At 34.3% G+C, this 13,581-nt stretch overlaps 1 protein-coding gene across 1 annotated transcript in view; it reads left to right on the top strand.

The window, feature by feature from the left end:
* KIAA1468 (KIAA1468 ortholog) overlaps positions 1-13,581 on the top strand; it is a 122,459-nt gene that overhangs the window by 73,239 nt on the left and 35,639 nt on the right. Inside the window, exons 15-19 of the mRNA XM_023512362.1 lie at positions 2,412-2,559; positions 7,868-8,024; positions 8,615-8,738; positions 10,650-10,698; positions 12,998-13,077. Of these exons, the coding sequence (XP_023368130.1) occupies positions 2,412-2,559; positions 7,868-8,024; positions 8,615-8,738; positions 10,650-10,698; positions 12,998-13,077 (558 nt within the window). The remainder of the gene's footprint in view (positions 1-2,411; positions 2,560-7,867; positions 8,025-8,614; positions 8,739-10,649; positions 10,699-12,997; positions 13,078-13,581) is intronic.

Genomic DNA, 13,581 nt, shown 5'->3' with positions numbered 1-13,581 from the left:
CAGTGAGGAAAGAACAATCTCTTCAATAAACAGTGCTAAGTAAAGTGGATATCTATATACAGAAGAATGGAACAAGATCCTGTCTATAAAAATCATATATAAAAATATATAAAAATAAAAAAAAAATGGGTTAAAGACTTAAATGTAAAGCCTGAAACTATGAAACTACTAAAAGATAACATTGGAAGAATGTTTCAGACATTGGTGTGGGCAAGTATTTTTTGGATGAGACCCCAAAAGTACAAGCAATAAAAGCAAACATGGTCAAATAGGATTATAGTGAGCTAAAAGGTTTCCACACAGCAAAGAAAACAATAAACAGTGTGAAGTGACATCTAATACATTGGGAGAAAACATTTTACAAACTATCCATCTGACATGGGATTAATAACCAGAATATATAAGAAACTTACAGCCAAAAAAAAAAAACCCACCCAAATCCAGTTTAAAAATGTGAAAATGATCTGAAGAGACATTTCTCAAAAGAAGACATACAGATGACCAAAAGATATATGAAAGAATGCTGAACTTCACTAATTATCAGGAAAATGCAAATCAAAACCACAAGATACCATCTCACCCCAGTTAGAATGGCTGCTATCGAAAAGATAAACAGCAGATGCTGAGAAAGGAGAACCCAATGGGATTGTAAGTTAGTATGACCATTATGGAAAACAGTATGGAGGGAGGTTCCTCAAAAAGCTGAAAATGGAAATACCATATAATCCAGCAATGCCACTGTTGGGTGTATATCCAAAGGAGAGGAAATCAGTGTATCAAAGAGATATCTGCACTCCCATGTTTATTGCAGCACTATTTACAATAGAAAAGATGTGGAATCAACCTGAATATCCATTTACAGATGAATGGTTATGGAGACGTTACATCTTTTACATTTACCTGGATGGAGTTGAAATACATTCTTAGTAAAGTATTGCAAGAATGGAAAAATAAATATCCAATGAACTCCATACTAATATGAAATCAATATATAAACAATTACATGTTCATCAGAATAATAAAACACTAATATAGTCCAGTCTGGGGATAAGGGAGGGGGGATTTCATTTGGCAGAAGGAGGGAGAGCATGAGGTGGGATCTCACCTAATGTGCACGTTGTGAGGGTATATAACACACCCCTTGGGTGAGGGGCTCTTCTACAAATGGAACTTTACCCTGGAATTGAGAACAATATAACCTAAAAATTGCACCCTCATATTAATTTGATTTAATTTTTTTAAAAAAGTCTATGGAGGTGAGAAAAAAGTATCCTTATTTTAAAAAATAAACAGATGAATGGATAAAGAAAATGTACATATACAAAATGGAATGTTATTCAACTATAGAAAAGAATGAAATCCTGTCATTGGCAACAACATGGATGAGCCTAGAGGACATCATGTTAGTGAAATAACCCAGGCATAGAAAGACGAATATCACCTGTACAGTACTCACTAATACTTGGGAACTAAAAAAGTTGATCTCGAGGAGGTAAAGAGTAGAATGGTGGTTACCAGAGGCTGGGGAGGATTAAAGAGAGGGAGGGATGAAGAGAATGGGTACAAATAAACAGTTAGATAGAAAGAATAAGTTTGACAGCCCAATAGGATGACTATAGTAACCAGTAATTTATTACATATCTCAAAAATAGCTAAAAGAATATTTGGAATGTCTCCAACTCTGAGGAGTGACAAATGGCATGATAGCTATCCCAGTTACCCTAATTTGATCATTACACATGTATGCATGTATCAGAATATGACATGTACCCCCATAAACATGTACAATTATTACATATCCATTTATAAAAAGGAAAAGGAAGAAAATGATTCCTGTTGGCTCACTTTAATTTCTTTACCATGACTTTAAAAATGTCAAAAGACAGGACCCTCTCCAAAGAAAAAGAATCTAGGCTCAGTGCCTGTAGCTCAGCCATTAGGGCACCAGCCACATACACCAGAGGCAGCGGATTCAAACCTGGCCCGGGCCTATTAAGCAACAATGACAACTACATAAAAAAATAGCCAGGTGTTGTGGTGGGCTCTTATAGTCCCAGCTACTTGGGAGGCTTAGGGAAGAGAATTGCTTAAGCCCAAGAGTTTGAAGTTGCTGTGAGCTGTGATGCTACAGCACCCTACTGAGGGCAAAAACCACAACAAAAAAAGGAATCTGTAAAAGCTGTTTCCTGTAAATAGAATTTACCCTGAAGTAATTTATAAAAGATTCTACCACTTCTCTAGGGCCTTAGTGCTTCTTTACATTTCACATCCTTATTAAATTTATGTTTTGAGTCCAACATACAGGTCCTTAAATGTTTGAGAAGGACAGAAAGGAAGAACTTCATACATAAATCCACTTAACGGTGTAATTTCAAAAGACTAAAATTCTTTTCCACCACCTTATGTTGCAGGAAGGAGAACATGGGCTGGATGAACACAAGCTCCACATGTATCTTTCTGCCTTACAGTCATTGATCCCATCTCTCTTTGCATTAGTGCTACAGAATGCACCTTTCTCCAGCAAAGCCAAGCTTCATGGTGAAGTGCCACAGATAGAAGGTACTGGACTTAAATTCTGGACAAAAGATGTAGAATATCATCAGCTTAGCTTCCCAAAGAATTAGTTTTGGTTAAAATTCTAAAAATCTCTTTATGTAATAGCAAAATTACTAAAACATGTTTTATATGTAGAATCTCATGGTCATAGATTATATTAATCTACAGGCAAATTATATGGCTTCATCTTTTATGGCTAGGCCTCATGGTGTTATTTTATAATATTTATGTTTTCTTTCCATTCTTCATTTGTAGTCTTATTGTAGCCTTTTTTAGAAGGCTGGAAGAGTAAGTATTTTTTTCCATGAATAGATCTGAATCAATAAAAAGGTTGATTTAATTGTTATTAGTGCTAATATGTGAATCTTGTTATTTCTGCTTCCTTTGTATTTTCATCTTTGCCAGTTGTTTCATCTTACATTCTTTTTTTTTTTTTGAGATGGAGCCTCAAGCTATCCCCCTGGAGTAGAGTGCCATGGCATCACACTCACAGCAACCTCCAACTCCTGGGCTCAAGCGAGTCTCCTGCCTCAGCCTCCCAAGTAGCTGGGACTACAGGCGCCCGCCACAATGCCCGGCCATTTTTTGGTTACAGCCATCATTGTTGTTTGGCGGGCCCGGGCTGGGGATTTGAACCCACCACCTTAGGTGTATGTGGCTGGTGCCTTAGCCGCTTGAGCCACAGGAGCCGAGCCTCATCTTATTTTCAATAAAGGAAGTTAAACATAATTACTTTTTCCTGCTATAGCCTTGCTAGAAAGAATTATAAGCATAGTACAGAATTTTGTATTTTTCCAAAGAAGGAATGTGACTTAATTTTTAGAAGTACATAAAATTGACTGCAGAGGCCAGTATTTTCTTAATTCACTATCCAGGTAGCTAGTAAGTGACCTTTAGTATTTAGAATGTAAGTGATAACCCCATTGCACCCATAATAAATGTTAGTAGACAAGCTATTGCTATGTGTGATATACCTTTGCAGTCTTTCAAGGTTTGTGAAATTACTGTGTCTCTTATATGTCTGATGGACAAAGGATTATAACATTGAGAACATCAACAGACAATGTTTTAGAACAGGGGTCCTCAAACTTTAAACAGGGGGCCAGTTCACTGTCACTCAGACCATTGGAGGGCTGGACTGTGGGCCCCGGGACGAGTCAGCTGCTAAGCAGGACAGGCAGCGGTGACAAAAATACCCACTGGGCCGGATAAATGTCCTAGGCGGGCCACAGTTTGAGGACACCTGTTTTAGAACCTCATTCATATAAAATAAACTAGGGGCTACATATAATCTTTGAAATATGTTGCAGTATGTTCAAGAATACATGAAGCCATGTAATAAAAATGGTATATACTATTTTAATGCCCATTTTATTTGGAAAATTGAGAATACATGGTGTATAGTTAATTTAATTTTTAAATGATATTATTGAAGAGAAGGAAAATTCAAACTTTGTAAAGTACTCACAGCTGGCCACTTACACTCATTAAGGCATGTCTTCTGCCAAGAGATTTTTCTGTCTTCCTAATTCCTTCTCTTTCTTTTTCTACTTTGCTGTGTGAGTATTAGTATACTCCAGCACCTTAAAAGTACCACAAACTTAGTGCTTAAACAAGAGAAATTTATTATCTCACAGTTCTGAAGGCTTAAAGTCTGGGACCAAGTGTTGGGAGGGTAGGTTCCTTCCAAAAACTGTGCAGAGTAAGCTGCTCAATGCCTCTCCCCTCACTTCTGGTGGTTTTCCTGGTGTTTATTTGCTTGTAGATGCATCACCCGACCTTTGCCTTCACATGGTACATTCTCTGTGTGCTTGTTTCTGTCTCAAATTTCCCCGTTTTATAAGGAGATCAGTCATACTAGATGAGGTACTACTCCAGTGTGACATCTACAGCAGTGCTGTTTCCAAATAAGATAACATTCTGAAATACTAGGGTTTAGGAATTGAACATAAAAATTGAAGTTAAGTAGATAGTTCATAATATTTGTTATTATTCCCTCATTTATTTGACAATCCTTGAAATGTCTTCTGTTGCAAAGGATATCCTGCGGATTATGTAGATAAGTTTCAAAACAGTTTCTTTCCTGGGCACAGTGGCTTGCATCTGTAATGCCACCACTTTAGGAGGAGCTCGAGGCCTGCCTGAACAATGTAGGGAGACCTTGTCTCTACCAAAAAAGAAAAAAGAAAAAAAAAAAACTTAGCCAGGCATGATGGCACGCATCTGTAGTCCCAGCCTCTTGGTAGGCTGAGTCAGGAGTTCAAAGTTCCAGTGAGCTATGTCACACCAGTGCACTCTAGTCTAGCCAATAGAGTAAGACCCTGTCTCAAAGCCAAAAACACCAAAACCAGTTTGTTTGTTTTTTGTTTTTTTTTTTTTTTTGCCAACCGAAATATATTCCTTCCAATACTTATGTGATTGATTCTTGTGATTATCTTTTATTTTCAGTTCTTGTGGATTCAATTTGACTCTCTAACTTTTGACAATAGCTATAAATGTTAATGTTACTATGCCCTCATTTAGGTTATAATCTATTATAAAGAGTATTTATTATACTCCCATTTAGGGTATATCCATATGTCTATGTCTGTATGTCTATATATACATATAATTTGAGCTATAATTTATTATGAATAAAAATTTATCTGTTCTCTCACAAAAATGGTAAACTCACTGAAATATTTTTATTACCAGTTGATTCTACAACACTAATATTTATGTCAAGTATGTCTCCAGAAATAAAGTGAGAATAATTCTGCCCACAAAAAAAAAAAAACCACTTGGGTTACATTCCTAAATAAAATAGACAAAAATTTCTGCTTATAGAGCTTACATTCTAGTAGAGGGGGGAATACACTAAAACTTCATAACAGCTATTATTTTGCTAGGTAATTATGGATATCTTGTTGACAATGAAATGCTGTTGTTTTGCCGGCCTATTAAAATAGCATTCTGGGGACTTTTCTGTAAAGAAAAGTAACTTTACCCTCTTCGTTCTAAGTTACACTTGTGTTTTGAATCACAGTTAAATGGGCTAATACATTATGATTGCTTATCTATAATCACTGAGTAACTTATCTAATTGCTTATTTCCCAACGTCATATTACTTCTTTTGGACCTAGGTTTAATTATTATTTTCCAATAATTTGTCAGTATTTTTGAAGGAATAACATTCATTCCATCATAGTATAGCAGATTATGATCAAAATAATAAAATCCTGTTTGAAATCACATCAGATATGCTTTGACATGGTACAGAAATATAAAGTATAAGTATCCCTCACTATCTGAATCTATGTGAGTCCTAAATTAGGATACTGAGAATTCAAGCAGAATCCTTAATTAAGGACAGATATCATGTTATCCAAATTTATATCTTTTTTGTTATATTATGATTGCAAATTAACAAGGGATAACATTTACCTCTACTTAATGTATTGTTAAGTGCCTGGTGCAGCATAGGAATGCAGTAACATCTAAGTTTTGTCATTAAGCATTTTTAAAATTAGGTGCTGTTTTAAATTTTCTTTCTTTTTTTTTTTTTTTTGGAGACAGAGCCTCAAGCTGTCCCCCTGGGTAGAGTGCATCACAGTTCACAGCAACCTCCAACTCCTGGGCTTAAGCAAGTTTCCTGCCTCCGCCTCCCAAATAGCTGGGACTACAGGCACCTGCCACACCTGGCTATTTTTTGGTTGTAGCCATCATTGTTGTTTGGCGGGCCCGGGCTGGATTCAAACCCACCACCTTAGGTGTATGTGGCTGGCGCCTTAGCCACTTGAGCCATAGGCACCGAGCCTTAAATTTTCTTAAGTTTAATAATTATCTTTAGGTTCAGCACCTGTAACTTAGCAGCTAGGGCATCAGCCATATATACCAGAACCCAACCAAGGCCTGCCAAACAACGACAACTACAACCAAAAACTGGTCGGGCATTGTGGCAGGCACCTGTAGTCCCAGCTACTTGGGAGTCTGAGGCAAGAGAATCGCTTAAACCCAAGAGTTTGAGGTTGCTGTGATGCCGCAACACTCTACCGAGGGTGACATGGTGAGACTCTGTCTCAAAAATAATAATAATATTTAAGGCATTAACACATGTTTTGAGAAAGTACTTCATTCTTATAAGTCTTTTTAAGGTGTTTTCTTTTGTGTTAGTGTTGCCTCCATTGGACATTTCAAACCAACAGTTAATAAGCTGTTAGCATGGTTTATTCATTTAATAGCCATCCAAGAAGCATTGCTTTAATAATTAAGGATCTAATTACTATCTATAGAATCAAATTACTATCTATAGAATCACAGTTTTTATTAATATGTTTAAATTTTTTTAAACATCAGTGTGTATCTATCTGTATACATGTAAATATATATTCATTTTTAATAGAATTTTAAAAGTAAGTTTTTCAGTTTTCCAAAAAAAATCTTTTAAAGTATATAACATGGGGCCCTCATTATAATATCTACAGTGTACTTTGCCTTATCTTGTTGATTGCTGGCTTTAACATTTTATAATAACTTGATGTTTGTCAAGCTGTGAAGTTTTTTTTAAATAAAGCATTTGATGTTGATAATTAAATACCAAAGAAACCTGTTCAGCGCAAGTTCTCAGTATTTTGTATATATTCTCTGGTTTTTTTCCTACTGTTAACTTACTAGTTCCTTACTTCCCAGGGAAACATTTTTTTTTTTTTTTTGAGACGGAGCCTCAAGCCATCCCCCTGGGTAGAGTGCCATGACATCACGCTCACAGCAACCTCCAACTCCTGGGCTCAAGCGAGTCTCCTGCCTCTGCCTCCCAAGTAGCTGGGACCACAGGCGCCCGCCACAACGCCCGGCCATTTCTTGGTTGCAGCCATCATTGTTGTTCGGCGGGCCCGGGCTGGGGATCCCAGGGAAACATTTTATCATATTTACTATTCTCTTGCCGTAAACAGACCAGTAGAATGACAGATATTTCTATTTTTTTCCAACCAACTTCAAATCTATTTTTTATCTAACAGTCTTCTCTTTGGACAATTTTAGTTAATATAAATGAAATATTATTCATTGACAAACTGTTTTATTACCGTATTCCATTTAACTATGTAGTCTTCTACAATCTGCTTAACTTTTGAAATTTATTGGATTTGTTCACATGTGAGAATAATCTCTTTTTTCGTAAAAAATGACTTGATTAATGTGTTTGCTATGTATTTACAATTTATAGTAACTTAATTAAAAGTGAGTGGGTGGATATTATTTTCCTTTTGACAGAAAGCTAAGTATATAAACTGCCATTTTCTATGTGATTTATTTTGCTTCTGTTATTTTTAGTAACTAGGTTTCCTCGGCCTATGTCACCTCTTCAAGATGTGTCTACTATTATTGGAAGTCGTGAGCAATTGGCAGTGCTACTACAACTTTATGACTACCAACTAGAACACGAGGGTACAACAGGCTGGGAGAGTTTACTATGGGTTGTCAATCAACTGTAAGTTTCCACCTCCACATTCATTTGATGTACCTGAATCATTTGAATGGAAAATAGCTCACTATATTTAGCTTTGGCCCTGAGGGACAAAATATAACAAAATTTTTACAATGTAACTTATCATCAATCTACAGTAAACTTTAGGAAAGGAAATTCACACCATTGGGCATGTAGTTATTATGAAGAAGGTGCTACTGTATTATATCAGAAGGATTTATCTACTGCTTTGTTTCCAGTAGTGGTGATTGATGTTTTATTTCATCTAGACTTCCAAATTTGGAGGCTAAAATGGATGGCATGTTTGCCAAGATCTTGGGTGATGCATCAGATCCATAGATTTGTGTCTCATTAACTCCATCCTTGGAACTCTACCATTAGCATTCCACATATTTTATAGCAAACAGTTGAAATTGATTTTTAAGTGTTTAAATGTAGTTATATTAAGATCTTTTCAAAGGGTTCCAAACAATTTCTTTACTTTCAAAGAGCAAAATAGGAGCAGTTGTTGGATTTGTATTGTTTCAGAAATTGGCAAGGAAACAGTAATTTATATGTATCCCCTGCCTATTTTTCTTTCCTTTCATATTCAGGTTGCCACAACTTATAGAAATAGTTGGCAAAATTAATGTTACTTCAACTGCCTGTGTCCATGAATTCTCCAGATTTTTCTGGCGCCTTTGCCGGACATTTGGCAAAATTTTTACAAACACTAAGGTAAAAACTTGTATTCCATGTTTTCCTATATGCAAGAGACATAGAAATGTAATATGTTAATGCTATAACAAAGTAAATAAAAGTATAAGTAAGCCTTTCCTTTATCTTTCAATCTCCTAGAATAACATGATGATAAAAAAATTCTAGTTGGTAATATCTTTTTACTGATTTTTCACAAGATGATTTCCCTAAAGTTTGTACCATACTTGGATATAAAATTTACTCACTGAATATCCTCATAGATTTTCAATATAGGAAGGATCAGGTAGGGAACAATCACAATTCTTTGAATATGCTTCTGGCACCCAGTCTCTACTACAGGTTCAGGAAGCAGCTGTTTGCTCAGCATACTTTGGTTAAAAACCTCAGGCTATTGTGGAACCACAGCAACTTATATATAAAACTTGCTAGAAAGATACCAACTCTTAGAATAGCATGGACACTTAAGATAAATATTATATATTTCAGTCACAACCAAAAGTATCATTTGTCACATTTGCCTATACAGGTTATTTTGTAGTTTTAGATATTAAAATGGGGATGTCCTTAGATCCTAATCTTTTTAAATCTATTAATTTATTTGTCATCATAGCATATTGTTAAGGCAGTTCTTTATAGTTAATAAAAACATAAAAATATATAGTTAAAATAAAATTAATTAAGACACTTTAAGTATCACTTTTAATTTAATGTAGCTCTTCACTATTAAATTTGTAGTTGAAACATTTAAAGCAAAACATTGTGGCACAATGAACAGGACAAAATTCAGATGACTTGGGTTATGGCACTATTACCTGCTGACTAATGTCTGTGAACTTTAATAAATAAGTTAAATTATCTGGGCTTAGTTTTTTTATGTGTAAAATAGTTACTTTATTGCCTTAGTTCTAAGAGTGTGATTCAGTAGATTAATCTTTTAGCAGTGGTCTTCCTCTCGGTTTAAGTTGAATATATAAATGAATGTGCCTCACCTTGGGAGAGGAGGACAAAAACCAGACCTTTATGTTGTTATAGGAAAGACAAGATCACTTAGCATCCAATTGTTAAACAAATATAATTTAATGTTACTATTATCAGTATTGACAAATTGTTTGACATCTTCAAAACAATAAGCTACTTTTTTTTTTTTTTTTTAAAGAATAGTAGGAATCATCTTATTCCACTTAACAGTACATTTTCTCCGTGGCCTGGCTGGGCATGGTGGCCTGGGAGGTCAAGGCGGGTGGAGTGCCTGTGCCAGAGTGAGACCCCATCCCTAAAAATAGCTGAGCATTGTGGCAGGTGCCTGTAGTCCTAGCTGCTTGGGAGGCTGAGGAAAGGGGATTGCTTGAGCCCAAGAGTTTGAGATTGCTGTGAGCTGTGTCACCAGGGCACTCTACTAGGGACTATAAAGTGAGACTCTGTCTCAAAAAAAAAAAAATCTTCAGTGGCCTGAAATCTGTGATAACTTCAATAAAAAAAAAATTAAGCCAAGATTTGCTCTAATTTAAATTATTAAAATTATGTATTTGATAAATAAACGTTGAAGAATTATAACAAAAAATTAAGATGGATATCACATGATTTATTTGTTACTTAATGATCACCCTAAATGACTGAAATTTTCGTTTCATTTTTAAAAACTTGTTTTGAAGTACAGCTAAATGCTTTTAATTTGATGAGTGAAACCAAAGACCATTCAGAAAATACTGTTGACCTGAATTGATTTTTTAAAATATTTATCATGACAGATGTTGCCTCCAGTAACTTAACTCTTATTTTATCCTAAGCCTCGTAATTAAGAATTATGACATTTCTGACCATTTATCTCAATAGTCTATATAAAGCAACATAAATAAATAGTACTAGTAGTAGTAGTTAACATGTTATTTAATAAATTGGTCCATTGAATCTGTTCTTTTGATTGCTTAGGTAAAACCTCAGTTCCAAGAGATTTTAAGACTGTCTGAAGAAAATATTGGTAAGTTTGTTCATTATTATTTTTAAAAACAATTGAATCTCATATTCATTATTTGTAAATTGTAAAAAATAAACTAGCAAGTACAATTGAAAGAGAGAATTTATATTGTGTAGTTCTTGGTTTTGTGGCTGTCACATCTAATAATCCTTCCCATAAGGTAGCAGTCAGATTAATCCTTATCAGTTTGATTGTAAATATCTACCTGCACTATACTATAATGACCTAGAGCTGCTTATACTCTTACAGATTTGAACTAGTATATTCAAGGTACCAAAAATTATAAAATAAGCTACATCTAATTCACAAATAGTTATTTAAAACTTATAACAATTAAGACAAATACATATGATGGAAAATAATGAAATATCTGTATGCATATTTTTTAAATGAAACATGAGATTTTTAAAGAAACTACAAGGTTTAATGGACAATTCTAGCCCCTTTAGGGATAGTTTTTGACATCCGTCTTTAAAAAATCCAGTTATAGCGTTATTGGCCTAATAATTTATGTGTGTATAAATCTATCTCCCTGTAAATTTTTCTAGTTTCTAGGATAAATTGCGGAAAATATTAGAAGAAATGTGTAGTACCACCCCACCCTCCATTTTTAACTTGGTTGATTTGGATATATAGATAATTCTTATGTAAATCCTACCTTAGTAATTTGATTTGAATGGTCTAAAAAAAACTCCATTTTTGGCCATCCTCAGAGGTAGTTAGAAAATGAATAAATGAATTCTTTTAAATTGGAAGACATTGATGACATTTTTCTTTTTTTGGACAAATTTCTTCCCAAAGGCTATTTTTAATAGTCTTTTAAAGGATAAAGTTTGGAATCCCTAAATTGTTGGTATTATCTTTTTACCTTTTTACTTCTGAAAAAAGTTTATTTTCTGAAAAAATTACATAGTCTAAAATTAACAGCTTTGGAATTACTAGTTATGATTAATTATTTGTTTAGCTCTTCAAATAGGATATGATTATTAACACCTGTATATATACTCCACGTCTGTGAATCCAGTTTAAGCTTATTTCCTAGCCTTCCATTTACCTCTCCCACCATCATCATACTCAACTAATATGAGTACTCCATGCAAGAAAAAGTCATTCTTAGGCCTGGCACAGTGGCTCTTGCCTGTAATCCTACCACTTTGGGAGGCCGAGGCAGGCGGATTACTTGAGCTCACAAGTTTGAGACCAGGCTGTGCAAAAGCAAGACCCCATCTCTACTAAAAATAGAAAAACTGAGGCAAGAGGATCGCTTGAGCCCGAGTTGGAGGTTGCTGTGAGATACGATGCCACAGCACTCTACCCAGGGCAACAGCTTAAGACTCTGTCCCCCGCCCCCCCCAAAAAAGAAGAAAGAAAAAGTTATTCTTACCAAGAATATAAACAAACCTCAAATACTAATTAATGTGAAAATGGAACTTCCTTTTTCTGCTAGAATTTTTTCAGAGCAGTTAGTTAAATAGATCTTTTTAACTCAATTTCTTTATGTACTTCTCTTGGAAAATAATGTATAACCATATGTAAAAAATATAGTAATAAAAAATTCTTGAGAACATAACAGCAAACATAAATCCTTAACACCGTGCCCCTTGATCAATAATAAATAAGAACTCTTGCTGCTGGGAATGATAATTATCATCTCGGGATTTTTCTTTTGAAATTATCTATAGATCTATATAAGAAGGTCTCATACAGTAGTCACAGGGCACACACCTATGGTTGGATGCTTTCCTGTCTCTGCTTTACTTTGGCTGATTCCTTCCTCTTCCATGAAAATAACTAGGGCTTTGTCTGAAAATCCTATTGAAGATAAGGAGGGGCTCAGGAATTAGGCTTGTACTGGAAACTCTGTAGAATCTCATATCTGGAAGCAGATTAAATGACATTTATCTAAGTGCCAGCTTTTAACTGAGTGCCTTTACAATTTACAAAACACTACAAATTGAAAGCATAAAAATTTAGGAAGACCTGCCTAAATGGACACTTCTGCAACTCTTAAAGAAAGCTCTGATTTCTGATATGGAAATAGGAATATAGCATCTCATTTAGTTACTAATCTTCTTTCTCATTTATCAGAAATGTCTATGCTTATAATGACTCTTTAAGAAACATTGAATTGTGTTTTATACCAACCAGTAGAAATAAGTTTTAATCACAATATTTTTCAAAGTAATGATAATATTTATTTTTTATCTAGTAAACACTTGTAATTTTAATTTAAAATGCATTGTGACTTTTTCTTTATACTTAAAATATACTCACACTTTTTAAATTATTTTAATGATTTTAGATTCTTCAGCAGGAAATGGGGTTCTCACTAAAGCTACAGTCCCTATTTATGCAACAGGAGTTCTTACTTGTTATATTCAGGTAAGGGAAATTGTTTTCTATTCAGAAAAATACCTAATATTTCTTCTTAATGTATGTACAAGTGAAATTGGTAACCATAAAGGAAAACAAAATTAATGTAGTCAATAAGTAATGTATAATGGAGATCATATTTGAAAAATAAAAGTCAGTAAAAACTCAGTTGAATAAATAAATTGTGTTTTGTGATAAGTTTTTCATAAGTAACAAAGCATTTGTGTTAGGTGAACTAAACTACAAAATACTATAGAATGCTATATTTATCATCATTTTTAGCAAAGTACTTATCTAAAATGCTTGGGACCTAAAAGTGTTTCAGATTTTGGAATATTCGTTTGTACATAATGAGAAATTCTAGGGATGAGACCCAAGTCTAATCACAAAGTGTATTCGTTTCATATTCATCTTACATGCATAGGCTGAAGGTAATTTTATGCAGTATTTTTATTTTTTAATTATTCTATGCATGAAATAAAACTTCAGGTACGTTGAACCAAAGGTGTTACT

Source organism: Otolemur garnettii, unplaced genomic scaffold (genome assembly GCF_000181295.1).
Source record: "Otolemur garnettii isolate 467f Iridium unplaced genomic scaffold, OtoGar3 scaffold00027, whole genome shotgun sequence".
Taxonomy (NCBI): Eukaryota; Metazoa; Chordata; class Mammalia; order Primates; family Galagidae; genus Otolemur; species Otolemur garnettii.
Note: the sequence above shows the minus strand (reverse complement) of the source record. Positions and strands in the feature narration are given on the sequence as shown.